The 27,621-nt window shown below is 41.0% G+C and overlaps 1 protein-coding gene across 2 annotated transcripts; it reads left to right on the forward strand.

Annotated features, from left to right (window-relative positions):
• The first annotated feature begins 6,225 nt into the window (after positions 1-6,225).
• Positions 6,226-25,855, forward strand: c1ql4b (complement component 1, q subcomponent-like 4b). Of its 2 annotated transcripts, none has more exons than XM_076757160.1 (3): positions 6,226-6,721; positions 7,244-8,703; positions 22,289-25,855. In XM_076757160.1, the coding sequence occupies exons 2-3, from the start codon at positions 8,164-8,166 to the stop codon at positions 22,466-22,468; spliced, it is 720 nt and encodes a 239-aa protein (XP_076613275.1). In that variant the 5' UTR covers positions 6,226-6,721; positions 7,244-8,163; the 3' UTR covers positions 22,469-25,855. The 2 variants fall into 2 exon arrangements, with proteins under 2 accessions (XP_076613275.1, XP_076613274.1); XM_076757159.1 differs by having other exon boundaries at positions 6,226-6,706.
• Positions 25,856-27,621: the final 1,766 nt, after the last annotated feature.

The following is a 27,621-nucleotide window of genomic DNA, read 5'->3' on the forward strand; positions in this document are numbered from 1 at the left end:
TGTGATCACTGGCATACAACAAGGCCTACAATACAAGAATGACTTTCATAATTATCAGGTACTATTTAATCATCTTTTATTTTGTACTAATTTAGGCACAATTTCAAAGACAGAAATTAAAAAATGACATAGAAGCAAAGCAACCAGATCAGAATATTAGGCTTCATGCATCTCTTACACGAATTTCAGAAACCGTAGAGAATTGAGATCACCAGATCTATTTTGGGGTTTGAGCTGACGTGACAGTGTGTGTAAATCTAATGCTCTTCTGCAGCAACTGAGAAGTCCTGGATATTTTCTCAACTGAAAACTAAAACTTGTGTTACTTACCAAACATGAAAATCAAATGAGTTGACAGCACAAAAGTGACTTTTGTTTGTATGAAAATGTTGCAGTATTACTTTTACATGACATTTCCAATGTTGTTTCATATCTACTCCAGACACGTGTATGTGTCTCATTCACCCCGTGTGGTCTCGCTCTGTGTTTCCCGTGTTGGTGCGATTGAGAACACAGATTTCCTGGCGTACACAGCAGGTTGTTGGGACAGACAAGAGCTTTAATTAATGTTCAGTGTGGGGTGGAGGATTTGTGACACCGTTGCTCATTAGGGATCCAGTAGCTACTTTTGATCCACAAGTAATGAACTGTACGGTACTCTTACTCATTTCATTCAACTTCATAATCTGTCACTGATACTGTACTGGAACTGCTAATTTTCACACACTGTGTTTGTCATGCTTGCAAATCTAGCACCATAAAACAACAAACTTGTGACAGCTTATACAGTCACAAACATAACTGAAGGAGAGGGAAGTAAAGAGATGACTTTTAAATAAGCTGTTTTTCAGTATTTCTTTAATTTTGTCAAGCAGCCATAAGTCGGTGGCAAAATATCTAATTACAGAGTACCAATACGGATATGAATTGGAGTGATAAATCATTATTTACCGATGTGAGAGGGCTTACTTAACCTTGGCGTGCTGGCAGAATTAAAATGTGGATTTCAGGGGGAAAATCCACTCAGTATGCTGACCATGCCGTGGAAGGAGAGCAAGACACAAGTGCGAGAGGGGGAAAAAAAGGAGTGCAAGAGCTGAAGATGGAGATGCACGGAAAAAACGTCAGGAAAGGGAACAGGTGCAAAGCACAGAACAACACACAGAAAGACAGCAAATTGAGAGACGAGTGTTGTGCAGAGAATCTTTGGAGAAGTAAGTCAGGAGGAGATAAAGGGATGAGATGGAATCAGCAGCCGGGAGGTAAGGGACAGGTAGAGGAGGGCTAGTGTGGTTTGGAGCGGAGGAGGTGGGAGAGAGGAGGAGAGGGGAGGGGTGGGTGGATGTGGAGAGCACAAGACAGATGACAAATTGTGATTAATAGATGGGGTCCGGGGCAGCAGTGTGGAGCGCAACTCATTAATAGAGAGAATTAGAGAGGCTGTGCAACTCAATCTGCACACTGTCACTCGCAATCAAGGACCATAATCAGATCTGCACACAGAGAGAGGTAGATGTCCGAGAGGAGGGGGGCTTCATGCACACACACACACACACAGACACACACACACACACACACTTTTTTCCCCCGACACTTAGGAGGAACGTCCACAGGAGCATTCGATCCCATGGCCTAAACTATCCTGAACACTTAACCCCGACCAAAACCCAATCATAATTCTGCTCTTAACCTTAAACTGAACTCGTAACACTAAAGTGGCACTTTAAGGCGGTGAGGAAGTGAGGATTTTCCAAAAAGTCATCCAAACCACAAAAATGACAAAAAAGGTTGTCGACAAAGCAATCGCAACACAGGGACCGTTCAGTAGCAGCTCTGGAGCTTTCAACTGTACCTTGTTCTGTCAACTGCTTCGAAGGTCGAGAATTAATGTTCAATCCTTCTCAGCCGATGTGGACAAGAAGTACCTGAAGTGCTCAGAAAAATGGAAATTTGAACATCTACAATTCCAAGACAGCTGGGAAAACTTCCCCTTCCCCTGAACCTGGTGGTGTGACTGTTTTGTCAACTACGGTCAACAACAATTGGGTGATTTCAGTCTACAAATCAGCTGCATGAGCATTGTCTGATTTTTATTCATTTGAAGGGGATGTAATGGCATCCAGCTGTTTACTTGCTTTAAGCATTGATGGAGTGAGTCTAGGGGACAATAGTCACTTGGTGAAAGAGTTCACTAAATCTGAGTGTCTGCTGTGATGAGCAGCATTATTGTCATTTGTGATTTGACCTAGAGGCAACACGTACAGGTTGGATCATATCAGCCCAAGAATGGACGCCTGCAGGACTCCACACGTCATGCTCAGATCATCACCCCTGCCTCTGAGATACGATCTGAACCAGCTGAGGACTGTGTCAGATAATCCCACCCACATATGTCGTCTGTGAAGAAGTATTTTCTGAAAAGGTATCAAAGATGAAGCAGCAACAAAACTGACATTTTGCCTGAATCAGTACTCGTACAGCTTTATCAGCAGGAATGGGATGTAAAGTCTCAGAGTGACATGCTCAACCATCCGACCTCCATCCAACAGTCCCTCTGAACATGGCATTCATTTTATACTGGACACAGGCCAATTAATTCACAAGGTATATGGGAATCCAGGCAACAATGAGGAAGTGATGCAGTGGTCGGTCAGTTTAGGTGCTGTGGATAAAGATCATTATTGTAGTTTCTACGTCTCCTCTTTTGTATATTTCCTGCTTCCAAAACGACAGAACAAACATGCGCGGCACAAAGTCACAGAAATTCTTGGAGAACGTCATAGATCACTTATTTGAAAAATCTTTGCTGACCTCGGCTGCACTGGATCTTCATCGTAAGAGGGTTTGAAGTGTTATAAAGTAATTTTACTTCTACCCTTTTCCTGGCACACGGGACTTTTAATTTGCACAGGCACAGCAGGTCCTTGTTAGGTACATGTAAAAATAGGTTGGATTTGAAGAAATGACTCCTGGTAAGGACAGTCTCACCACCCCATGCAGAAAAATTAAAATCATATAACCACATGAAACAATCCGATTTTCCTGTATACACTGCCAATGTGATGCTATGACCCCTACATTTCCATTATCCTCACTGGCTCTCCCTTCCCCTTCCTCCTCGCTCGCTCTCTGACCTGTGAGATTGCAGGTCAGGTTAAGCTCTTTCCACAGCCACTTACTTGGCTTGTATTTGTGACTTGCTGTGTCGATGGCACCTCCACCTTGAATGAGCTGGTTAATACCATGGTAACCTCTCTGATCACATGCTGACTCTCTGCTCATGCCCTGATTGGTTTTACTGATTGTCCTAAACAGAGTGACTGTCCTGCTGGTAAATCACCCCTGTCCAGCCTTATCTATCTCATTGTGCTGCTGTCTGGAAAACCAGAGTGTATCACCTCGAGTGACTCATTCCAACACATAAAACCTGTTTAAATGAATCCGAGGTAGCACTGTAGACTATTGGCCTGCAGAAACCTGAGTTCAAGCTTCCGTGTTGGGAAGTTTCAGTAAGACACGTAACTCCCACCAGCTCCACGAGTGCTGTAATGTCACCAAAGACGGTTTCACTTCAGAGGATGTAAAAGGCATCACACACGACATACGTTAGAATTTCTAGGATTTAACTTAAGTTGATTTTTACATTTAAGCTGAAGAATAAACAAGCAAACGGAAGAAAAGAAATATAATTTTGCATTATTATGTTTACAATAATGTGATAAATAACCCCAATAATGATCCATTGAAAACTAATGATGTAACATAAAAACAGCTTCATAAGAACAAGAAACAATACTACACTTCCTTCAAGTGTGGTTTGAGTTCATTGTACCATCATATGTAACAGTGCTTCAAAGCTTATAAACTTAAAATCGAATTACAAATACAATTTAAATGTATCTTCTGATGTATGTCACAGCAAATTGTTCACGGATCATCTTCACTTGCAAATCCTGTCTTGAAATGAAATGAGCGACCTTGTCATTACCTCACCTTTTCTCTGTGTTTGATTTTTTTGATTCTAGAAATTTGTGATTTTAGCCTTTCTAAATTGAATTGATTTGACTTGCCTTCAAGGCTTGTGGCTCTTGTGATTTTAATGACAAAATATTATACTTTATAAGTCTCACTCGCATGGAAAAAACATCCTCTATTACAAGCAGCTTTCTCGTGCTCAGTTAACCTGAGTTTTTCTCTTGCTCTGGCTTTTGGACCTTTGTGTTACCAACAACAGCCATGAACCACCTGAGACTTAGCCCTGCAATCATCAGGTCTTCAGATCTTCCAGTCTGTTGTTGCTGTAAATTCTTTACATCAATCGTATCTCCACAGCTCAGACACCTGAAGGTCAGAAAGAGATACCAGAGCAGAGAACAGCAGAGGAGATTTAACATGTAACTGTGTTAATAATCAATTCATCAGATAAAATGTAGTGTTGTACAAACCAAAGGGAAAGATCAAACTGTTTCTTCCTGTAATCCTGAGCTTTAATTAAACACAGGAGAGGATGATATAGTGCAGACAAGAACATATAGATATCATATATCACGAGGAAACAGAGTCAGAGACAGACATTATGGCTTTGCAGCTTATATATTCATCGGCTTAGTTAATATTTCATAGGGCTCTAAAAACCTCATTCTCTCTAAATTGTCCTCCCTTCTTGGCAATAATAATTTAAATGCAGGGAGCCTCTGAGTGTGTCACCAGTGTGTCAGAGCCCACATGTAAATTATATGTATATGTGTGCACATATGTATGCATGTAGGCACTCACACGCGCCATAAAGTCACATAAAGAAGCCCGGAGAGGCGTGCACACACAGAAGTGGATATGAGCCGAGCAGTAAAAGCACATATTCACAAATGCAGAAAATTCTTTAGTCTCCCTTTAGATTTGCCAATTTTGTAAAATGTAGAGACCACACAGTTTCCCACTTTCTGACAAGCAGTAGTTATTTTCTATCTCCAAATGCAAATGTGACTAGAGGCTTGGCATCTGCCTGAGGGCTCAGTCGGCTGACAGTATGCATTCTGGGGAGTGATCTATTGATCCATATTCAATATCTGCTACACTCTCCTGCTCAGTAAAGTTGGGAGATGAATAAATAAGGAGCAGAACTGACAGTACATACAAGTACACTTGTGCCTTAGAGGACTAGCGGCTGCCTAAAAGGTTTACTCGCCTGCTTCTTGTGTAAATGCCCCCTAGACCAACATTTCTTGATAAAATGCACCTGCAGGACAGATGTGTTTCTAATGTCAGGTGTGTGTTCCTAATACAACTGAGTGTGGTGTGGCAGAAAGAACCACCTGAAAAAAAATCTAATATTTCAGAGGATCGCCTATTCTATAACAGACATCAGCATCCCCCAAAATAATGACATGAAAACAATGTCCAATTTGAGACTTAATTAATTTATGAATGCTATAAATGTAAAGCCAGGGAGAGAGAAAGAGAGGAGACCAGGAGGAGATGAAGGAGGCGGGGGGTTGTCAGCAGCGATACATCTTTCATCTCTAACGAGGTCTGAAAGCTCCAGAAACACAGACATTGACAACAACCCCAAGACGAACGCTCTCCTCCTTTCACCTTATCCTCTCCACTCCGCCATCCTGCGTGATGTGTGTCACTCTCACATCTGTATAACCCACGCTTTGTACTCACACATCAGCCTCTTCACACCTGCTGTTCTCGCGCACACAGCTCCACATACATGCTCATAGGTGAAAATCTTAACTTGGCCGAGCTTCAATACTCTTCTACACACTGTATGATCTGTTATGGATATGGTATGTCTGGAACATATGAGGAATTGCTAAGGCAATCCCAGCATGCATTTTTACAAGAAAACTAAAAAAAAAAAAAAAAAAGAAAAGAGAGAAAGAAAAAAACCCTCTTCAAATGATCTTCATATTACAGTAATTGATACGTGTAATATCAAATGAAGACAATCCACCAAGTAACATCAGTCACGCTGTAATTATCATATCATTTTTTGGTTGTATGTCTAACTATGGTGAAAATAAATCTTCAATATTAGAGGGGAGAAGGACAACCTTTGATTAAACTATTAAACAGATGTAGTCATTTGATTTGTGAAAAGGTCACATGCAGGATGGTACGGCGTGTGTGTGTGTGTGTGTGTGTGTGTGTGTGTGTGTGTGTGTGTGTGTGTTACGGAGGGAGGGAGGGCGGGGGAGCAGTAGTAGGCAGATGCTGAGGAGAGAGAAGCAGGACGGAAAATACAACAAGTGAGTGAACTGTTGCTCTGCAAATAAAGTCGCTCTGCAGCGGGATTTCTGCACGGTGGAAGTGCGTCAAAGTAGCTGGTCAGAAAATGTGATTTTATCAGAAGGGAAACGCCACTTTGAATTACACTATTTGTGGTCCTTTCTCCCCCCCCCCTTTTTTTCTTTTTTTTTTTTTTTTCTTCTGCTCGGACTGCCTGTGAGCGCTGCCTCGAGCATCTTCGGCCGCTGCGGTCCGACCACCATGCAGGAGTCCTGGATGAGATGCTGCAAGTTTAAATAGTAGTGTGACTTTGAGTTTGCGCCGCAGCGCAACTTCACCCGATGCGACGCTGAGAGCGCTCCGTCAGTCTTGGAAGGATTTCATTCGGGTCCTTGACCAGTTTCCCTGCGGCGTTTCCATCTGAACCCGCAGCATGAAAAACCACTGAGACCCGAGCTGAGAGGACAAGAAGGTGAGAATAAACCGGGTAAGGTGATCTGTTTTTGGGTGCAGTTGCAAAAAGTTTACTGGTGAAATCATTATCTCCTTTTGCTCTGATAAAATCTGAATGAGCGTTTGAAATATCAGTCACCTTTTTAATTTAAATGGAATTGGAATTAGATTATTTTTTTCCAGTTAAAATAATTTGGCAGTTTGTTGCATAATGAACGTAGGCCTGTAATAAGATCAGCATGTAGCTGTGAACCCAGCTTGTTTGATTAGTGTGTTTCAGAGGTTTCCCACGTCTTTACTTTTATCAATAATAATAAAGATGTTGAACTTATAGTAAATCATTATGAATAATCTCTGTGTAGAATATAACATCACATATTTATTTGAAATTGCTGAACAGAAATTAAAATATTCATGGACTGCAAAATGAAGTTTATTTATTAATTATTTATTAGATTTCTCCTATATTTTAAGATAAAAGTTAAGATGTTTGGATTCGTTTATCCATGACTTCTTATGTGTGTATGTGTGTGTGTGTGTCTTCTTTTCCTTCTAGATTTCAAGAGTGATTTGCTGTGATGCTGTGATAAAATGTCCCCTGCTTCATCCAAGCTGCCTTTAAAACACGAGTTTCCACTTTCAATGCAATTTGGCCTGCCCTTTTGTCAGAATTAGCCTTTTTATGACCTGTAACAAATCTGTACTTTGAATGGAGGAGTAGACTGCTGAGATAAATCTAATCCAGGCTCCTTAAACAACATGTATACGTAGAGAGAGGTGTGAGCCCATCAACAAAAAACAAGCAGGAGGAAGAAAGAAAAGAGCAGAGGTTTAGCAGTTTCCTCATTCTTCTCTTCTCATTCTTGGACAGACAAGTAAGGCGCCCTTCCCCATATGTGGTGGGTGAGATGAACTCCAGTGGGAATACTGTAGACCCCACCTGACAGCTCTCTGCCTGAGCAACTGAAAGCTTTTCACTGGAGCCTCCACAACCACAGAGCTGGATAAAAAATAAAATTGCCTGAAATCCAACATCTCCACAACGATGCTCATTTTTGACAAAGACATTTAGAATATTTTTTTTTTTGCTTGCAAAATGGTATATTATCTTTAGATAGTGGAAAACCATCAGACTTTGTGAACCAGAGGAAGCTGAAAAATAAAAGGATACAAAACAAATGTGCTGAACACCAAGAAATGGAAAAATCATTTTGTCATTCACCCCCCGACTTCTGATTTTCTCCTGTCTGAGAGTTGCCAATCCCGCTCCTAGAATAGCCCCATATTTCTTTTCTCTGCCCCACACGATCACATACTTTCCTCCTTCACCTTCTCCATCCACTAGTCACTTTGTACCCAGAGTTCAGCCTGGCCGGCACAACCATTCCAGCTAAGGGGGAGGAGGACTTCCTCACACTGGCCGCCTCCCGGCTCAGTCGCAAGAAACGTGTCATTGGGGCTGGAGTCGGCGTGGCCATGGTTCTGGTCCTGCTGGTGGCCATACCCCTATTGGTCCACACCACCAAGGGGGGAGGGTCCGGAGGAGGGGGCACACATTACGAGATGCTTGGGAGCTGCAAGATGGTGTGTGACACTTTCACCCCCCCACAGGGAGAGCTGACAGCCGTCTCCCCTCAGCCCCCAGACTTCCCAAACCGCAGGGGCAAACAGGGGTTCAGAGGGAGCCCTGGACTTCCTGGTCCTCCGGGTCCTAAAGGGGCCCCTGGAGAACCTGGCAAGCCCGGCCCACCTGGTCCACAAGGGCCTGGACCCGGTGGCTATGGCCCATCCTTCTACAGTCCCAAAATCGCCTTCTACGCAGGCCTCCGCAAACAACACGAAGGGAGTGAAATACTGAAGTTCGATGACGTGGTCACCAACGTAGGGAACTACTACGAGCCGAGCACCGGCAAGTTCACCTGCCCTCTGCCTGGCATCTACTACTTCACCTACCACGTCCTGATGAGAGGAGGTGATGGGACGAGCATGTGGGCTGACCTGAAGAAGAACGGAAAGGTAAGTGTGTCCATGGGGTGTTTGAAGGGTAAGAAGTGTCTCTGATGTTGTGATCTGAAAGTTCTGCCTTTTTAAACAAACTCTCAGTCTACAAATATAGAAATATATGAAAAAAATGGTGAAAATCTTTTGTACATTTTTTCCCATGTTTTTCACATGCAGAGTTTCATTCATCACTTTGTGCCACCTACAGCAATGGACACATTAACAGGAACACTTTCATCTTGCAAGCTAGTGAATCATAAATTAACAGGAAGTCAAATTAAAGGGCCTCACATACAAATGTTTTCCCAGCTGATATTTCCAAAACAGTTGCAAAAAAACAAAACAAAACAAAAAAAATAGCAAAAAAACAAAATGGCTATAATAACACTGATCTGATGGCACTATAGTTAAGGTTTGGTGAAGCAGAAAAATGTTGTAGGTAAGGGTGGATAAAGATCCTAATTTGGGTTAGAATAACAGTTAGTTAAGGTCAGGGTGCCTTGGTCGTCATGGTAACAATAATAACCACTTGGTTAAGGTTAGGGAACGAATGTCAGGGTTACAAGAAACCAGTGTTCACTGGTTCGATCCATCCTTCCCTCTCGACTTCCTCCCTCTGCAGACTTTGTAGCTCTAAAACATCGTCACACAGCTTCTTATCTCCTGACAGATGAGATAGCTCCCACAGATGCTCGAGGACTTTATCACTTGAACATAAACATATGTCACTTTTGGGCATTTGCTGAGTGATGCTGTCATTTTTCTTGGTAAAACAGTCTCTAGATTAATGGACATCCTAAAAAATGCCATAAGCAACACCTGTCTGACCTAGGGTCAACAAGTCTGATGATTAACAGCATCACAAAGGTGGTGTTTGTTGCAGGGCTATAGAACTGGACTGCATTGTATTGCACAGGTGTTGCTGGTATTGTGTCATAGTTTGACTGCCACACAGTTTTTTTACCATGTTGGAAAAAAAAAGTTTCTTAACAATAGAACATTTAGAGCATCATGATGAAGTTTTAGACAAAGAAAAGTCTAAAGCAAAGCTTCTCAAAGGTATACCGACAAGAATCAAAATGCTGCTTATTTAGAGCAGAATTTTAGTATATCTCAACTCTGGTGTGGAGAAAAACAATCAACCGTCTATTAAACAATACATTGTCATCAGAAAACGTTCGTTTTCAAAGTCGATTTACTTTGGAGGACAAAGAAGACGATACGAAGGCATGAAAGTAGAAACAGAAGTGGGACTGCTTTACATGGAAAACTGTAATTAATTGTACAACTTGCAAACAAAGAGGGAGAGAGAGAGAGAGAGAGAGAGAGAGAGAGAGAAGCAATCAAGAGGATAACAATCTTCCATGTCTCTCAGGAGCAAAGCCAAAATGCAACAGCTGGCTACTGTCTTCTGAGGAACTCTGACTTTAATTCAAATAAATAAACAAGTACAAATGTCTGGAAAAAGCCTTGAATGCCTCCATCTGGAGATCAGTGACAAGCTTGAAGAACTAAGCCCTCACTCTGGTGAGGAGCCCTGATTCTGACATGTGCTGCAGAACAGAAGAGTAACATCCTGGGGATTACCAGAGAAGAAGAAGAAAGAAAAAAAATGCTTTGCATTGTTACAAGCCAAGTCAAACTCGGTGTTTGATGGTACAACTGTGGTTTCTCTACACATAATTCACACAGTGCATGAACTGACAGCAACATGCTGCTGAGCAGACCATCACGCACCGATACGCTTTACTGAATCTACATCTTAAAAGACTCTAAATACAGCAAGTGGGCCACGAGGAATTCAACAGACAGCTTCACAGTTTGCATTTAAACCTTTCTCACTCATCAAAAAATGCAAAAAATGTCCAGTTTCAAGTTGTTCCTCATTAGATGAACATGCAAAATTGGCCCATTTTTAACTTTTATTGCTGGCTGATGGTGATGTGACAGACACCCCCAGCTTGATATAAGTCTGAAACATTGGGCTACCAGATTTCTCCCTGTTTTGCATAGAGTTGTCTAGGTTTTCTTCAGTTATTGGGGTAGTTCTCATCTACTGTTGCTGTATGGGAAACTGCAGCCAGACACGTGGTGTCGCCTGCTACTTCTTATCACCTTGTAATGAACTTCACAGGGAGGTTAATCAGTGGGAGTCACGAGTGTAGTAACAAAGACATGAAGCTGGCCTTGTCAGCTTTCCCAGCACCGGCCACAATTCAACAACACTACCCACAATGTTAAACTCTGTGGGAGTCAAACCTTGTTGCAGAGGAGCTTTCCCCCCCTGCACCACCCTGACGCCCTGGTTCCTTTTGTTGATTGGGTAGCAGAAAAAATCAAACACTGTCCAACAGATTTTTTCTTTTTTTTTTTTGTGTGTCAAATTTAACATTTCTCAGTTGGCTGCAAACAATAATTTACTTTCTTGATAAATGTTTTAGCATGTGAAATATTTAGAAAACTGTGAAAAAACCTGAAGATATTAGATTCACGTTCACACAATACAAAGAAAAACAGCAAATGTGTATTTGAGAAGCTGGAAACACAGCATACATAAGTAAATAAGTGGAATTGTTCACAATAAAACTGGGAAAATGTTCACAGTGCCTTACTTTGCAATATTAGAAATGACATTTTAAGTTCCTGTTTCTGCACCAAAAAACAATAAGTTGCTTCCTCATCCATGGTCTTTTTACGGTTCTGAGATATTCTGCAACCTAATATGATAACATCTATGGTTAAATCAATATAATGTCAGCTTCAGTAAAAAAAAAGAAGCTTTTTTTCATAGGGCTTTGGTTTTGAAGACCTCCCAAATACACACATCATTATACTGTAGATCTTTGCTGTGACTGGTCAAGTCCATAAAAAAGTTATTCCCTATTTCATTGATTTGACGAGACGTGCATAAAGTGCAGAGTAAAGAGGACAGACAGTTAAATGCCAGATATAATTGGGAGACTTGGAGACTTGGTTTGTTGTGTGCCTTCACAGACATTGTCATTCCTGTCTTCTCCTGCTGTTAAATCTTTCATAGCCTTTAGATTAGATCTTCTCCCCTCCACCTGTGCCCCTCCTTTACACACGCGCACACACACACACACACACACACACACACACACACACACACACACACACACACACACACACACACTTTTATTACCCTCACTGGCTATTGACTCCTTCCCCATTAATTATCTTTTCCATCAACTAAATTATTTAACCCAATTCAGTGCTGATCTTGCCCCCACAGTTTCATTGCACCCACCCCACTTTTTTTTCTGTTAATAGGTTCTTGTAGCAGCGTGAACCAGTGAAGTCAATGACAAAAACCTTGAGGATAACGCTTTAAAAGTTTGTCAATTTAGAGACTTCTTGCCAAAAATTAGATGAGAAGATTGAGAGTGATACCACTCTCATGTCTTTACAGTAAAATAAGTAGCAGAAGTCAGCAATCACTTAGCATAGCCTAGCATACAGACTGTAGACAGGGGGAAATAGGTAGCCTGGCTCTGTCCAAAATTTACAAAATCCACTGACCAGTGGCTTGAAAGCTCACTAATGAACTAATCGTGGGCAAGTTACTTGAAAAATGTAAATAAGTGGTCGTTAAAAAGTGATTACATTACTTAACAGCAAAAGTAATTAATTACAGACTCATTACATTATTTTCATTACATAGCACAGCAAATCCTTCATATGCACACATCACATATGCTGTATTTAACACAAACAGATAATTCAGTCTTCTGGCAGCACCCAGCTTATGTTTTTATTGACCATTAACAGTTTGCTAAACACTGGCAGCATCGACTGCACACATGTATACAGTGAACGGGTTCACTGTATACATGTGTGCAGAATATTACTATGACAGATACAATTTGACAGTTGTCTCACGTTGTGCTGCAGCAACACTGAAATAATATAATGTAACTATGTGTGCATTAATAAGAGAATCCAAGCCCCTCGTAGCTAACCACTTTCATATGCAGTAAATTGGTAAAGTAACTTGATTACTTTGAGAGAAGTAACTAGTAACTAATTATTAATTTTCAATTACTGGCACAACACTGTTCCTCACACCTTCATTCCCATGTTTGCATTCATCAACAGTCAGTGCAGAGAGGCCTTTCTCAAACTCCTGTTCAGACAGCGAACATTCGGACCCCCCAAGATGTCAAAGTAACAGTTCATTGGTGGGATCAGCACTGACAAAAACTAGTAACATTACTATAACCACTGGTTATCAACGTGTTACATCCTGTTTGTTTAATTTGTGCAAAAATCAACAAAATGTCAAACTATTCCTATCAAGTCCGTTGTGTCTATAGTGTGTTTTGCAGCATGGGTGGATGTGTGTGTGTGTGTGTGTGTGTGTGTGTGTGTGTGTATGTGTGTGTGTGTGTGTATAGGTGTGTTTGTGCGTGTGTGTGCAGGTGTGTTTGTATACAACAATTGTCAGACTGATATGCACGGTGTTGATCAATGTCTTGCCAAAGGGAGCTGAGAATAAGACACATCCTGAGGAGGGATCACTGCAGAGACAGGCAGGACACAGACAAGTGGGCTGACACAGAGAGAGAGAGAGAGAGAGAGAGATGGATAGATGGATTTTCACAGGAGAATAGACAGAGGAGGACGAGAGAAAAGACAACATGAGAGCGTCCTCTGATCAAAGGAGGACTTGAAGGGCAAAAGCTATGCAGCCAGAAATATGACTAACATACGTGAAACAAATCGGACTCATGTTTCCAGCTGAACTGTTAATGAAATGTGCTGCTGACGTGCAAGTACACCAAGTTTGCAGAGGCGAATCGCCCAATGCAAGGAATCCTGTTCACTCCTCGTGTCCCATAACTCATCAAAAGATTGGTGTTGAGGTAGATGACCTTTTCAATGGATATATAATTCACCACCAATATGTACTTTGCCCTTTACAGTGATGAGCAGGGAGTGGGAATATGAATATTTATAGCTGGTCCAATATGGGAGGAACTGGGTTGGTCAGTTGGTCAGTCCGCACACACGCACACTCACATACACACACTATAGTTTCGATGACATCAGAGTGGTAGTAGCATTTTAGTGTCTCTTCTGCTATTGACACATGGTAACCTCATTATATAGCTGTGGCACTCGGTTGGATTTGACCTACCGGAGGATGAGACCGGTGGACAAACCTGTGGCTTATTAAAGCCCACCATAATGCTCTGACATGTGGCTCAGCCTCAGCAATGTAAAGGTTAGAAGGGATGATGAATCAATCAATCAAAAGTAGAGAATCAAACTTTGGATTGAGTCTACATTAAATGCATCCAGGCTATAATAATAGATACATAGATTCTGCTAAAGGTGCATGTGTTAGTTTTTATTATAGTGAATGGGTTAATGTCTTATTAAAGGTGAATTAATTCCTGCAAGCTAATGAATGAGGTTTTGGACAACTGCCATCTTTTTCGCCAGCTGTCAAGCAACAAGCAGCAAGACAAGTTGTGCCAACACTCCATTGTAATTTTATGTACTTTACCTTTAACTGAAAACAAGGTTTATGTACTGTATATAGCCTACATGAAAAAAATCACTAAGAAGATATGTGAGTTAACAGGATAATTAAATGTAACATTTAAAAGATGTGGTGATGACAAGCCTGGGCTCAATTAGAAGGAGGAATGGCTCGCTTCCAGTAGCTAGGTGTGATGTGGCTACTGTGAGAGGTGGAAGCTGCTAATTACAGTATGTCAGACAAGGTGTCAGAATGGGCCTCATGCGGCACTTTATTAGACAGTTTCAAATGTATTCTATTTTGGCACGTCTGAAGCTGTGTCTTTTTTCATGCTGGTAGAATAATTCATAATCAAGAGTAATTTTCTGAGCGGTGCATTGGTTTAGTGTCAGACACAATGGCCCAACATTATAATGGGGAACATTTTGTGATGAAGGAGAAAAGTTCACCCTTTCAGACAGCATTTCTTGTGGAGCAAACAGAAAGAATCCTCTCATATAACCTGCGGCTTGCCCTTGTTTTCTCTTCTTGTCTTTTTCTCTGAGTCCAAACACATTTATGCGCCTGTTCATGCACACAACCATTATTTGACTATATGTTTCTGTCATAATGGCTGAGGCCATTATATTGTGTTGACTAAAACAACTCTGCTGGTTGTTACTGTGTTTTGCCGTGCCTTTGTTGTGCTTTCCTTTTGCCTCCCCATTATATCGTTATTTCTCCTCATCAAGGAAGCAGGATCTTGTCTCTTTCACAAGCAGCAGGGTTTGATAGTGGCGTAGTTAACATGAACTATGGTAAAATGTACATTGGATAATTCAGGTTTTATTTAGCGTGGATAGAATTAGAGGGATATTAACTCCTGACCTTTGAGCAGGTTTTATATGATGAGTGTTGTTTGGGTCCCTGCTGTCTTCACTCTTTATATGTGTACAGGTGTAAAACACACACAGACTGAATACGAGATAGTAAACAGTATGTCATAAAGGAATAGCAGAATTTAACTTCAGAGCGGAGGCTTTGCTCTAGTAATGCTCTGCAGGTAGACCCACCACAGAACCCATTTATATCCAATTAGAGCATCTCCTCTACTCTCAAAGGTTTCAGTCTAGAGCCAATTAGAGACTGTCTAATCAACATCTTGACACCTTGGGTCTTGAGTGTCATGGCAAAATATTAACATCTAGCATGCCAATTAGTGTGAGAGTCTGCAGTGCAGGAGAAGGGTTACATGTCGACCTGCATAATAGAAACAGGATACCTCAGGTTGGTACACATGGATGGAGCCGGCGAGAGCACAGCAGCTTTTACAAAAAGGGCCATTTCAATTGCCCTTCCTCTCTCTCCCAGTTCACCCTCAGAGGTCCCTCAGGTAAGTTTAACAGAAACCCAGCTCAATCGCCTCGCTCCGCTCTGAGAGGTCTGTACATCACAGTGAATGAATCCTGTCAGTTTTATTACCAGAGGATCAAGGCACCACTGCGAAACAAAACAAAACTGAAAAAATAACACACTACATGGACAGCCCACCTCCCCAGCCTCATTTATACCCCCATCCCCCCGCCTCCTCTGAAGCAGGCATGCTTGATCAGTTTGTTATCCAACAGGCTCCCTCCCCATCACTCAAAGCCCCTCTCAACTTTGGCTTCCTTTACCCGAATCTTGTGCTTAGACTGTTAAAAGTGCATGCAGCTGCTCACCCGTCTGCGTGTCCTCATCCAAATTTCTGCTTTCACTACGTGTCTTTCATTTCTCCTTTCCTCATCTCCTCCTTCCATCATTTTTCACAGACGTAAACGTTATGAACGCACACTTTGATATTGGGTCGATTTACAAAAAGAATGATGAAGATCTTTGGCTGAATAAATGTGAAATACAGTATGTCAGCCCTTAAATATGTCACACAAATCAGTGGCACACAGCTGAAAATGTAGATTTTATTGAGCATTTAGCATCGTCAGTGAGTTATTTCTATGCCGTAATTCTTCCTCTCTCACTCCCTCCGTCCCTTTCTCCCACCTTTCTCTGTCTCTCTCTTCCCCATAATGTTGCCCCCTAATGAAAGGTGGAGGCAGTGTAATCTTCTCTATTGTCCCATGGGTCTTCCTTCTCCCCAACAGCAGCAGATCAAGTCAGAACAACGTCGGGCCAACAGACAGAAATTCACTCCCTTGTCACTATCAATCTCCGCCGCTGTTGACAATAATCCTGATTTGCCTTTCCCTCTTGTTTTCACTCCCAAAGCCCCAGCGCCTCCTGCCCACTTTAAGACAACAAGGTTTCACTGTGATTGTTGCTGACAGCCGAAGCTGCAGATTCATCTGCGCTGGTGCTGCAGTGTCACCAGCTCGGCTCGGTCCAAGAAATGATAAGATATTCCACAGAGATGGAGGAAAAATTCAGGTCCCTGGAATAAGAGAAAATACAATACAGCAAATTATCAGTTACAAATAAAAGTCCTTCACCCAAATTTCTACTTAAGTAAAGCACCGATGCATTCATCAGCTCACTTAGAAAGAGCAAGTAAGAACTTAAAAAAATCAGTTATGGTATGGTAAAAAAATAATTAAATGCTTTTTTAAGACAACTAATTTCCTTTTTTTTTTTTTTTTTTAAGTATGATCAAATTGTCAGATTTACAGTAAAAATGTATTTAAGGTATGACAGTTAAAGTATGCTGTGTGAAGACAAATGGCCCCAGTGAATGATATATTACTATATGAATAATATCATCAATACCGATACATTTTAAGAAACGTTTTATTCTTGTAGCTGTCCACATGAAGCTAGTTTTACTTTATTTACTGTTGGCCAGTTTAATCATATCGATGTATGCTTTTTTCTTTTTAAATAAAATATATTTTTTAATAGAAATCTTACTTCTAACTACAGCTGTCAGATAAATGTGGTAAAAAGTATAATATTTTATTTTGGGATGTAGTGGAATAAAAAGTAGCATAAAATCAAAATACTGAAGTATAATATGTACCTTAAAATTCTAATGAAGTGCTGCATTTGAGTAAATGCACATAGTTTCTTCACACCTCTGATGATCCATTTTCCAACACTCAAAATATATCCTCTTGCATATATTTCAGTTTTTCTTTTAATGTCAAGAAATATTTAATATAGACAAATAATTAAAACTAAAGATCTTTCTTTCTTCATTTTTCTTTCACTGAGTACGACTATTAATTCATGATTAACTCATATTCCACAGTAATAGTGATGCTAACTGTGATAACATTTTAAATGCCACTCTTAAAAATATGTGCATAAAATAAAATAACTAACTTGTCCACTGGGTTACTGTATATACAGGAGGAGATCGTGACCATGAATTAATCATAAACATAACACATTAAATGTCAGCATCTCCACTGTCTGAGTCGAGGTTAAGTAAGCCTATGTGTCTCATAAGGAAGTCAACCATGGAAAGCCATAAATAACATTGTGTCCTTTTGGCTCGCAAATATAATTAACTGATGTTCATGTTCAAAAGGCCATTTCAATGAGGATGTGTGAATATCACTGCTGCAACTTTTGCTACGACCCTCAAATGTGGCTGCTGCAGGTATAGGCAGAGGCCAGCAGTCTTTGTTAAAGTGCTGCATGCTGTTTAATCGCCTATTTTAATTGGAGGGATTGTAATGATGTTGTCCATCTTCATGTAGAGAAGTATCCAGTTTTAATTGTAATCTTATACTGTATTTGTAGCAAGTTCCAGCAGCCTGTCAGCCTCCAACTCAGATGAAAAGACTATCAGGGGAATCCTGCCATTCAACCATGTAGACAGATGTTGGATGTACAAGATGTCAGAATGTCTTTACTGTTATATTTTTCCTAAAACCATTAGGTCTCCTCAAGGGAGCTGTTGAGTCCCTTCAGAGCAAAGCAGTCTAACAGTATAAAATAACAAAATGTCTCATATGCCATGTGGTTTTTCTCAGGTGTTCACTTGAGATTCATAAAAAAACAAAGAGGAAAGAGAGCTGCTCTTATCGGGATGGAGTGTGCGTGTGCGTGGGATCTTATCCTGACCTCCTCCTAGTATTTCATGGGCCCATTTGACCACTGTAGCCTATCCTGTGCCCCCATTTATTGTGATTGTATGGAGTTATTGAGGAGTTGGACCTATTAGGCAGGGGAGCTGCCATGGCTGTCCAACTACCAATTACCGTAGCCCGCAGCCGTGTATAGCCTGCCCTGACGCATCTGGAGGTATGAGGGGGGAAGGAGGTAGAGGATAGAGGGGGTCGCGTGTGTTTATGTGTGTATGTGTGTGTGTGGGTCCTCAGGAGACCTGCCACAGCAGCACGCCGTTAATCAATCCGATTTAGACCGGACAGGGACACACTTAGTCGCTGCTCCCGCTACCACTGCCATGGTGGGGGAGAGAAAATGTGTGCGTGACCTGCATCTCATTGGAGTGTAAGGGCACAAAAAGATGGATAGATGGGTCCAGAATGAAGAGATAGCGATGGGGTAGCGAATGGGAGAGGGATGATGGAAGGGGTGTGAGGTGTGGAGGGAGAGACAACAATTAATGGAGTGATGTGAGTTGAATTAAAACAAAGGAAATGTATCGATTTATTTCTGTCTGAAGGAGGAGAATAAAAACGTTCACTTTCTCTACATGGGAAAAAATGCTTGTATGGAGATATATACTGAGCGGAATTGATGAAACGGGTCGGGGAAAAACTCATTATAGGATGGAGGATGAGGAGAAATGGGGAGTTTAGTCTTATTTGATTTGTCTTAGTGATCACGAGAGTCCGCGAAGCCTGATGGGTGGTGGAGATGATGGACCATATCCTCAGTCACACACAGACCCAGAGCTGGAGACAAGGATGGAGTGAGGATATCATATTTGCATTCATTAATATGTATGCACTTGTGTACTTTATTTTCCACTATTAAATGGATCGTCTGCTTGAATAGTTGGTTTCTTGTCCAATGATAGTGCAATTTATTATAAGCGGATTTGCTTACTGGGTGCAAGAACAACTTACTTGGACATGGAACTTGGGAATGGGAGTGGACAAAATAACAGACACACCTACATAATGAAGAAGGCTTCCTATTAACCATCAAGGCAGCTGGTTACCCACAATGAAATTGTTATTGGCTGAATCCTGATCTGTGCCAGAAGAAAAAACAAGTCTTTGAGGACGGAGGAAATCAGACATTATATTTAGTAACTGTGCGCAACCACAGTTGTTTCTTTATTGCCATTTCATCCACATTATAATGAAACCTCTCCTTAATGGCAGCGTGTATGAGGACATTATGATCTTGGAATATGGGGCCTTCATCATTGCGCTCAGTGGTATCATACTTGTGTTAACTGTTATGTAAACATGTACAGTAATAAACAGATGTAACGGCTTCCTCTAAAATGGCTCGTGGTGCTATTACAGACCCAGCATCATGTTTAATCAGGGTGGATGACATCCTCTGGGTTTCTCCTCGCATAAATCTGTCCAGATGTAGATTAAAGAGTGAAGTGTGACTCATTTGACCATAGTACTTTTTAGAACTGTATCAGGCTTCTGGTTCTGTGGTCTTCACACCGGAAAATGCAACGTTTTCTTGTTTCTTGTACAGTCTTTATCCTTTTTATGGACAATATAAGTGTAACGTGGACCACTTATGCAGCTTGACAGCAGTAACTGTTAGTATCTATTTAGTCTGCCTCACTGAATGTAGACCCCCTCCACTAGCTGCGTGTTGCCATTTTCAAAATCCCTGTTGCAACGGGAAACAACAGCAATCTCCAAGCTACAAGCAGATCTATGCTGACAATGGGACGTTGCCCTAACCTGGTGGCTAACAGTAGGAACACAAACAAGCAAGCAGCTGCTAACTGTTTTTTGTGGGGATTTCGCCATTTTAAAGCCAGGGCTCACCTCTCCACATGCAAATGTTCCAGTTAAATGAGTTCCCCTCTACACTATTTTGAAAAGGCTCTGTCGCCGCTTGTGATGGGTTTAAAGAGATCCAAACAAGCCAGGGTGTTTTTTTCTTGTATACCAGAATGATAATGAGTGCAGCGCTGAGACTATGTGGCTCTAGTATGGTATTGATGAACAATTGGTGTGGTTCAGCTGCACCAAACAAATGTCCATATATCAGCAGTCAGTGTGTATGTCTGCACATTCATTGTGTTTGCTGTAATTTCTTGACAAATGAACTGATGTCCTCCCTGATGCCATCCTTGCAATCCCTATCAGACTCTTCTCTGCAACAGGTGGATCAGGTGTGAGTGTAACAATCCTCCGGAAAAATTGATGGCGGCTAAGAAAGGTTGTGCTCTTAGATGGAGGTTTGAGGCCAAAGATCACTGCACATCTCATCTATCTGCCCAGTGGACAGGAAGGCATCTGTACTGATGACATTACACCAAGATCACAGAATGAAACAGGAAATAAAATGGAACTGGTTACACCTCGATAAAGTAAAAGTAGACAGTGGTTGTTGGGGAGATACTGTGATAAGATGATAAATCTATTAAAATCACCATCTGTGGTCACAAACTGGATTTGAAACTGAGTAATTCTTATTGATCAATCTGGTATTATTTTGGATTTTACCATTTTTGTATCAAATTAGATCATTGGATTGCATAATACTTGTAATACGTGCATTCTTCATGTTGAACACATAGAAATCCAGATTTCTGCCATGTCACTTTCCTCAACACAGTAATTAACATTTAGATGATTGCAGGTGATGATTTGTGTTTTGGGGCTACAACAGAGGACCAGCAATTCAAATAAGAGCAGAGAGGAGACTAATACTTTCCTCTGATGAAATATTTGAAACTGGCCAGTGAAAATCTTCAGTGGGTGCACATGACCACAGATCTGTGAAAGCAATCTGAACAACATGTAATTGAAATGTTGTGTTCTTGTATTAATGTATTTGTAATTTCTAGTTTTTCAATTCTTCAATTCAAAGCTTTATTAAAGCTGCAGTAGGTAACTTGTATAAAAGTAATTTTTTTTTAAAATCATATTTGCTAAAACTGTCCCTATGCCCAGACAGCAGTACATGAAACATGTAATCTGCGAAAAAAAAACAAAAAAAACCCGGCTCCATTGGTCCCACCTACTGCTCCTACTGCGATTTGCAAGAATCCACAGCGCCCGACACAAAGCAACCAATAAGAGCCAGAGTAGCGTCTAAGGGAGTGTCTGACATCTGTCAATCACTACTCACACATGCTGTGAACCGCCCCCTCCCTCTGTGAGCAGCGTCAGGAGGCTAGTGAAAGCTATGGTGGAGCAACAGCCACCTGCAAAGGAGAAACTGTCCAAACCGCCGCTGACGACAACAGCATATACAGTTAAGACAACAAATTACCATAAAACTAATATGGTGATTGTTACAGTAACACTCCACAGTGCGTACGGTATGTTAGCGACTGGGATGTAGCGCCTGGGCAGAGTTAGCTTGTTTCCGCTGCTAAGGCTAACGTTACTTGTTGTTACGGCAGCTGCGCAGACGCTGCAGGGAGGAGGGGCTTGGAGGCAGGGCATGAGTACAGCAGAGAGGGAGGGGGAGTGACGTGAACTTGTGTTGGTACAAATTTTCAGGCTAAGTCTGCTCTCTTCTCCATCTTACCTGCTGCAGCTTTAACACGAATGTCCTAAAACAATATATAAAATACTAATGAAATGCCTCAGTAATGTTTTACCTGGAATACCAAATTACTGTGTCTAAAACAAGTGCATAATGTCTGTGGAGAGTTTGCTCAAGCTCTGAACTGCTGCAGTTTTTCACCCTATCAAGACTAAAACTCAGGTAGAAGCATCAGATCCTTGTCAAAATATGGTATCAAAATGGTGAGAGTTAAAGATATTTAATATGGCATACTGAATGAGGTACCCTGAGTTGCATCGTACCCAGTTTCATGCTTCACTGTCTATAATAAAGGCTTAAAATACTAGAGAAAAAATATAGCAGAATTGGCAAACTGCATCTTCATCACACACACCCAGAAATCCATGAAACACACTCATGATATCAGTCTTCTCCCTGTTTCTTTCCATCTTGTGTGCAAACTATCAACGTCTTTTGTCTCTGTCTTAGGTGAAGGCCAGTGCGATTGCTCAAGATGCAGATCAGAACTACGACTATGCCTCCAACAGCGTCATCCTGCACCTGGACGTTGGGGACGAAGTGTGCGTACAGCTGGACGGAGGCAAAGTTCACGGCGGAAACACCAACAAATACAGCACCTTCTCTGGCTTCCTCATCTACCCTGACTGACAGTATACTCACATTTATATACTCTCTCTCTCTGTAATCAAGCAAAAAAAAGAAAAAAAAAGTTTCCTCTCCTTTCTGCATCTAACACACCAAGCTGCCATAATGTAATTTGTCATTTCAATGCTGTTCCATACACAAAACATGTAATAACATGATCACAGTTAACAAATAGAGTTTGAAGAGAATTAGTGTAAAAATGAATATAGTATTGTATATATTACCAGTTAACATTTACTTCTGATACACACTTGTGTAATCATTATTCTGTGCCATATACATTCTGTGTAGGCATGGCTAAAACACACGATTGACATCTGTTTCACATGCACACATTCACTTGTACACACACACAAACGTGCACACATGAATTGAACTTCTCCTATCAGCTGTTACACTGAGACAAGATGACCATTTCAGCCGCCGGTCTGAAATCACCTGAATTGATCGCTGAATGTAGACTGCAAGTCGAGGTGTGTGTACTTGGCTGTTGCCTCTCGCCTTCACTGTGAGATGGATTTCCAAACGAGAAATGTCATGAATTTATTGATCGCAGCTGATAATACAGCCAAGAACCAAGAACATAATCCACTCTGTTGTATGTCTCTGTCCATGAACGTGTGCAAGCCTGTGTGTGTGTTTGTGTTGAGGCATTAAGTGTCACGTTGCTGTTAGTTTGACTTGCGCAGTCTCCGACTCCCGTTAAGGGGAAGGGCTGTCAAGTTGCTGGTTACAGTCCCTTAACACACACAGTATATTGATGCTGAGGTTTAGCTTTGAGATTTTCCCTGAGCCAGAGCTTATGACAGAGCCTCATCATGTCCTGCTAATGAGGCTTCCTCTACTGCCTCATCTGCTCAGTCATATTCACACCTGACATCCATAGTTTGCTGTATGACTCTACTGAAATAGTTGAATAGTTTTGGGAAATATGCTCATTTGCTTCCTTACTAATCGTTTGGTGAAAAGATTGATACCATTCTCACATCTGTCCTTTCATCATAACGATACAGTCAGAAGCCAGTTAGCTTAGACTAGCACGACGGCTAAGTTGTATCAGAGAGGAAGTGGTTCGTACGAAGTGTTGGCCGACCATTTTGAAGCTATTTGATTATCTGACAGGCACTTTTGAAGAAGCATACTGGCAGCTTGGTAACGCATCATTGGAAACAGCTAGCCTAAGGTCTAAGGTCATACAGTCCACCTACTACAACCTTTAAACAACATGTTATATCTTGTTGTTTTGGTGGGCATTCTCCAGACACAGCCATGCTACCTGTATCCACCTGTTTCTCGTCTTTGTGCTGTTGTGATTCCGTAGAATCAGTAATTTAGTTGGACCAGTGGAGCGGAAGAAACAGCCGGAAGAAACAGCCGGAAAACAAGGAGCCGTAACAAAAAACGGTTTTAATAACAACCCAAGAACTAGAACACAAAATCAGCCCAATAAAACAAAAATGTCACTACACCGTGGCGAGTGGGTAGGAGAAAACAACCTAACTTGGTAGTAACAGAAAAACACTGACTACTCAGTCTAATCTCAGAAAAACAGATGAACACAAAATCAGCCTAATGAAATAAAGAATCACTACACCATGACGAGCGGGTAGGAGAGCTAAACACACAAGACTAACGAGAATAGAAACCAAAATGACAAAAAACCAAACTAGAGCTAACCAGGTGAGAACTAAGAAAGACAAGACAAGGTCTAGAGAACTGGCTAAGGCGCAATGACTCGGAGAGGAGAAAAGTGGCTGGAGAGTCTAGGCAAAATGCTTTGACAATCTGGCAGCGTGGCAACGCTGCCAAGCTGCTTAAGTGATGGCGCAATCAGTGGAGATCTGCCTCAGGTGTGTCGGAGACCCGCAGCACCGCCAGGCCACACCTCCACTGCAGGCGAGGAGAGAGAGAGAGAGCCATTAGCCAAAACATGCAAAAACATAAAAAACACACATGGAAAAAGTACAAACTATAACATGAGCTAAGTTAAGCTAACTGGCTTCTGGCTGTAGCCTCATATTTACTATATGTAAATAAGAGTGGTATCGATCTTTGCATGTGACTCTGTAAGAAAGCAAATAGGTGTATTTCACAACGTGTCAAACTATTCCTTTAATTTGACTATGAGAATCCCCACGTCAAGATGTTTCTGAAATGCAGGAGACTGTTGATGTTTTACTGCCATATGCCATACCTATAGGTTTTCTGTGCCTTACAGTATCTTTTTCATTTTTATTTCTTATGCATGAGACAGTTTCCCTCGTTGAGTCCAGGTGTTACGAACAAACCGCCATCTGACGAGGATTTCTAATGAAACCTCCTCAACATGGGGCAATCCACGCAAATGTTGTTACTCACTTTTTGAAATGCAGATACGAACTGAGGACATCTTTGTATGGATCTGGACGGAGCTCACTGTAAATAAAAGCCCATAAAGTGGAGACAGAGGTTCATTGTGTTTGGTGGGTTCCAGCCGAGGGAATGAACAGCAGAAACATGTCACTGTGTATTTCAAAGTTTGCATCCAGAAAACGTATAGAAATGTTGATGTAACCAAATTATTATATTAAACGATTCTATTTTTTTCATGATATAATGCTTAGACGGGTACGATATAACACTCTTTGAGCACATCTATTGTAGTTTTAGAGCCATGGAAGAGGAGAGCTTCATATTAGTCAAATAATACACTTGTTAAAATGTGTGACAGAGACTTTCTTGTCAACAAGTGGTACAGATCCACGTCTGAAGCCTGATGGCACGACTGTACCCTGAGGAGATTTGAACTTTTCTGATGAACTCGTCATTCTTGTGCTGTGATTGAAAACCCATCCTGACATTGTATATTGTGCACAGACATTCCTCCTGAGTGGCTTCACATAACCTCTGTGCCATGCTGCTTCCCATCGTGTGTGTTTTCTGGCGCTGGTACCTTTGCTCAAGAGCAGCGCGGATTCACTGTTGTCACTGTACTTTGCAAGCTGAGTTGTGTGTATTTGTTATGTATGAAATCAGCATAGATTTTTCTCTGCCCTTGAAGACCAGGAAACACAATAAAAAAGAAAGAAAGAAAATTCAGGATTATTTTGCTGTCAGAGTAAAACCAGTGTTTTCTTTATGTGTTAGTCCTTTTGTTCTGCACTCTCTCCCTGCAGGAAAACCAAGATCTCAGCAGTTGTTGACGTCTGTTGTGATAAGTTTTCACTGCTCAGGTGTTTTTTTTTATTACAAAGATGTCAGCATTTGTCAAAGTTACCATAGAGTGAGAATCAGATATTTATTTAAGGACATTTAAAACGGCTGATAAATATCTTGTAGCACTTCAAACAAGAGTCAACAGTAACCTACCTGCCATATCTTTGTGTCCTCCACTGATAAAGAATAATGCACTAAATTATCTGACTTTGTGAACATTATTTTTCCTTTATTATCTTTACAACTGCACTCTGCCATCTGAGCATATGACACACAATGAGCAAAAAAGGGGGTAAAAGGAAAAAGAAAAGAAAGAAACGAAGAGAGCATACAAACAGTTCCCCTCTCAATCCTGGAGGATGTATACATGACATATTGATAGATTAGTTTGACAGATAGGAAACAAAACAGCACTTTTAACACACAGTCAAGACAGATTGAACATTTAATCCAGCGTTTCAAGGCCATCTTGGAAAAACACTTTGTTATTATGTCAAGCTGATATCAAGTTAAAGTAAAATAGCAAATTGAAACGCTTACAGTGCATTATAGCCCAGAGTATGACTGGGTGCTGATGCAGGGATTATAAATCATGCATTGTCAGTGACAATTATACACTCTTATTCTGGCAAATGATACCTACTTATGTAGTTTCCAACTGTAGTTTTTTGGGGGGTTTTTTAATCTTTTTCCATATGGATCCATATTTGGCGCCCAAACATTTGATTTGTTCAACCACAGAGGTATTGATTATGTCTGAGAGCCGTATTTTAAAAGATGGTGCCTCTTGGGGATGTAAATGAAGATGAGTAAGTAGTCAGATAACAGATAACACTCTGTGAACAGGTCTGAAGAGTGTCCGAGTTACTGCAGTAATATTCAATGATTTTACCTCATGATCCAATATTGAAGCTGCGTGACTCGACTGACAACCTGCCATTAGGGACCATCTCAAAATGAATGCAAAATAGCCAAGAGAGCCTCTCAGAAAGATTTTTTTTCATACACTTCAACTTGATTTCCATCTGGAGCTCCTCCCATTGCATGCACAATCTTTTATTTTACATTATGCAATATGGGTCAATGAGGTATTAAAGCCCATTTTTATCGATACTGACATTTAAGGCCAACTTCACATTCACCTTGGCCTATGGCCTTATATAGACAGGCGCAGACTACAGTTTTTCAAGAAAAATCATACAATATTGCCAACTGCCTCAGTGCATCTACTCCTCTACGCCTTGTCTGATGTAGCGGGCTTGGGGAGCTTAGTTATAGCTAACTGATACTGTGAGCTAACACTGCAGCTCAGCGGTGGAAGAGCCATTTTATACGCCGCACTGTCACGAGCTTGAGGAGCTCATGGACGTGCTTCTGCGCAGTAACATGGTTGGTGGTTGTAGTTTGGTACAAAGAATACAGTTCCTATATGAACAACAACGTCTGTGAACTATCCCGAGTAAGCAGGCCATTATTTCTGCAAAAAGACATTACTGTTGAGTTTTTTAAATGTATTTTTTGTCAGTCTGAGCAAAATCGACTGCCATCTAGTTCCATTACATTCAGGAGAACTCACACCAAAACAGTCTAAATGGAGAAATGGCACTGCAGGTAGGAGGAAAAATGTATTTTGGATTTTGTCCCTTTAAATCCTTCAGTTTCTTTAATCATTTCCATTTGGACCATTGGTGTTTTTATACAGACCAACTTTTTCACTGGCTTGTTTCTGTTTGTTTAATGGGGTTCAGACAGCTACAAACCATTTGATTATTTTTGGTACGTGGTTAAAATAGTATGTAATAAATGTTATTTTGTGGACAGATGGACTTATTCAAACATATTTGGAGCATAAATGGCAGGAACAAACAACTGAACACAGAAAACAGACTGAAAATCTAATTATAGATTTAAGTATATGTGGAATAAACAAACACAGGTAGTAGGTTTGCATTACACCCTTG

Source organism: Chaetodon auriga, chromosome 2 (genome assembly GCF_051107435.1).
Source record: "Chaetodon auriga isolate fChaAug3 chromosome 2, fChaAug3.hap1, whole genome shotgun sequence".
Taxonomy (NCBI): Eukaryota; Metazoa; Chordata; class Actinopteri; order Chaetodontiformes; family Chaetodontidae; genus Chaetodon; species Chaetodon auriga.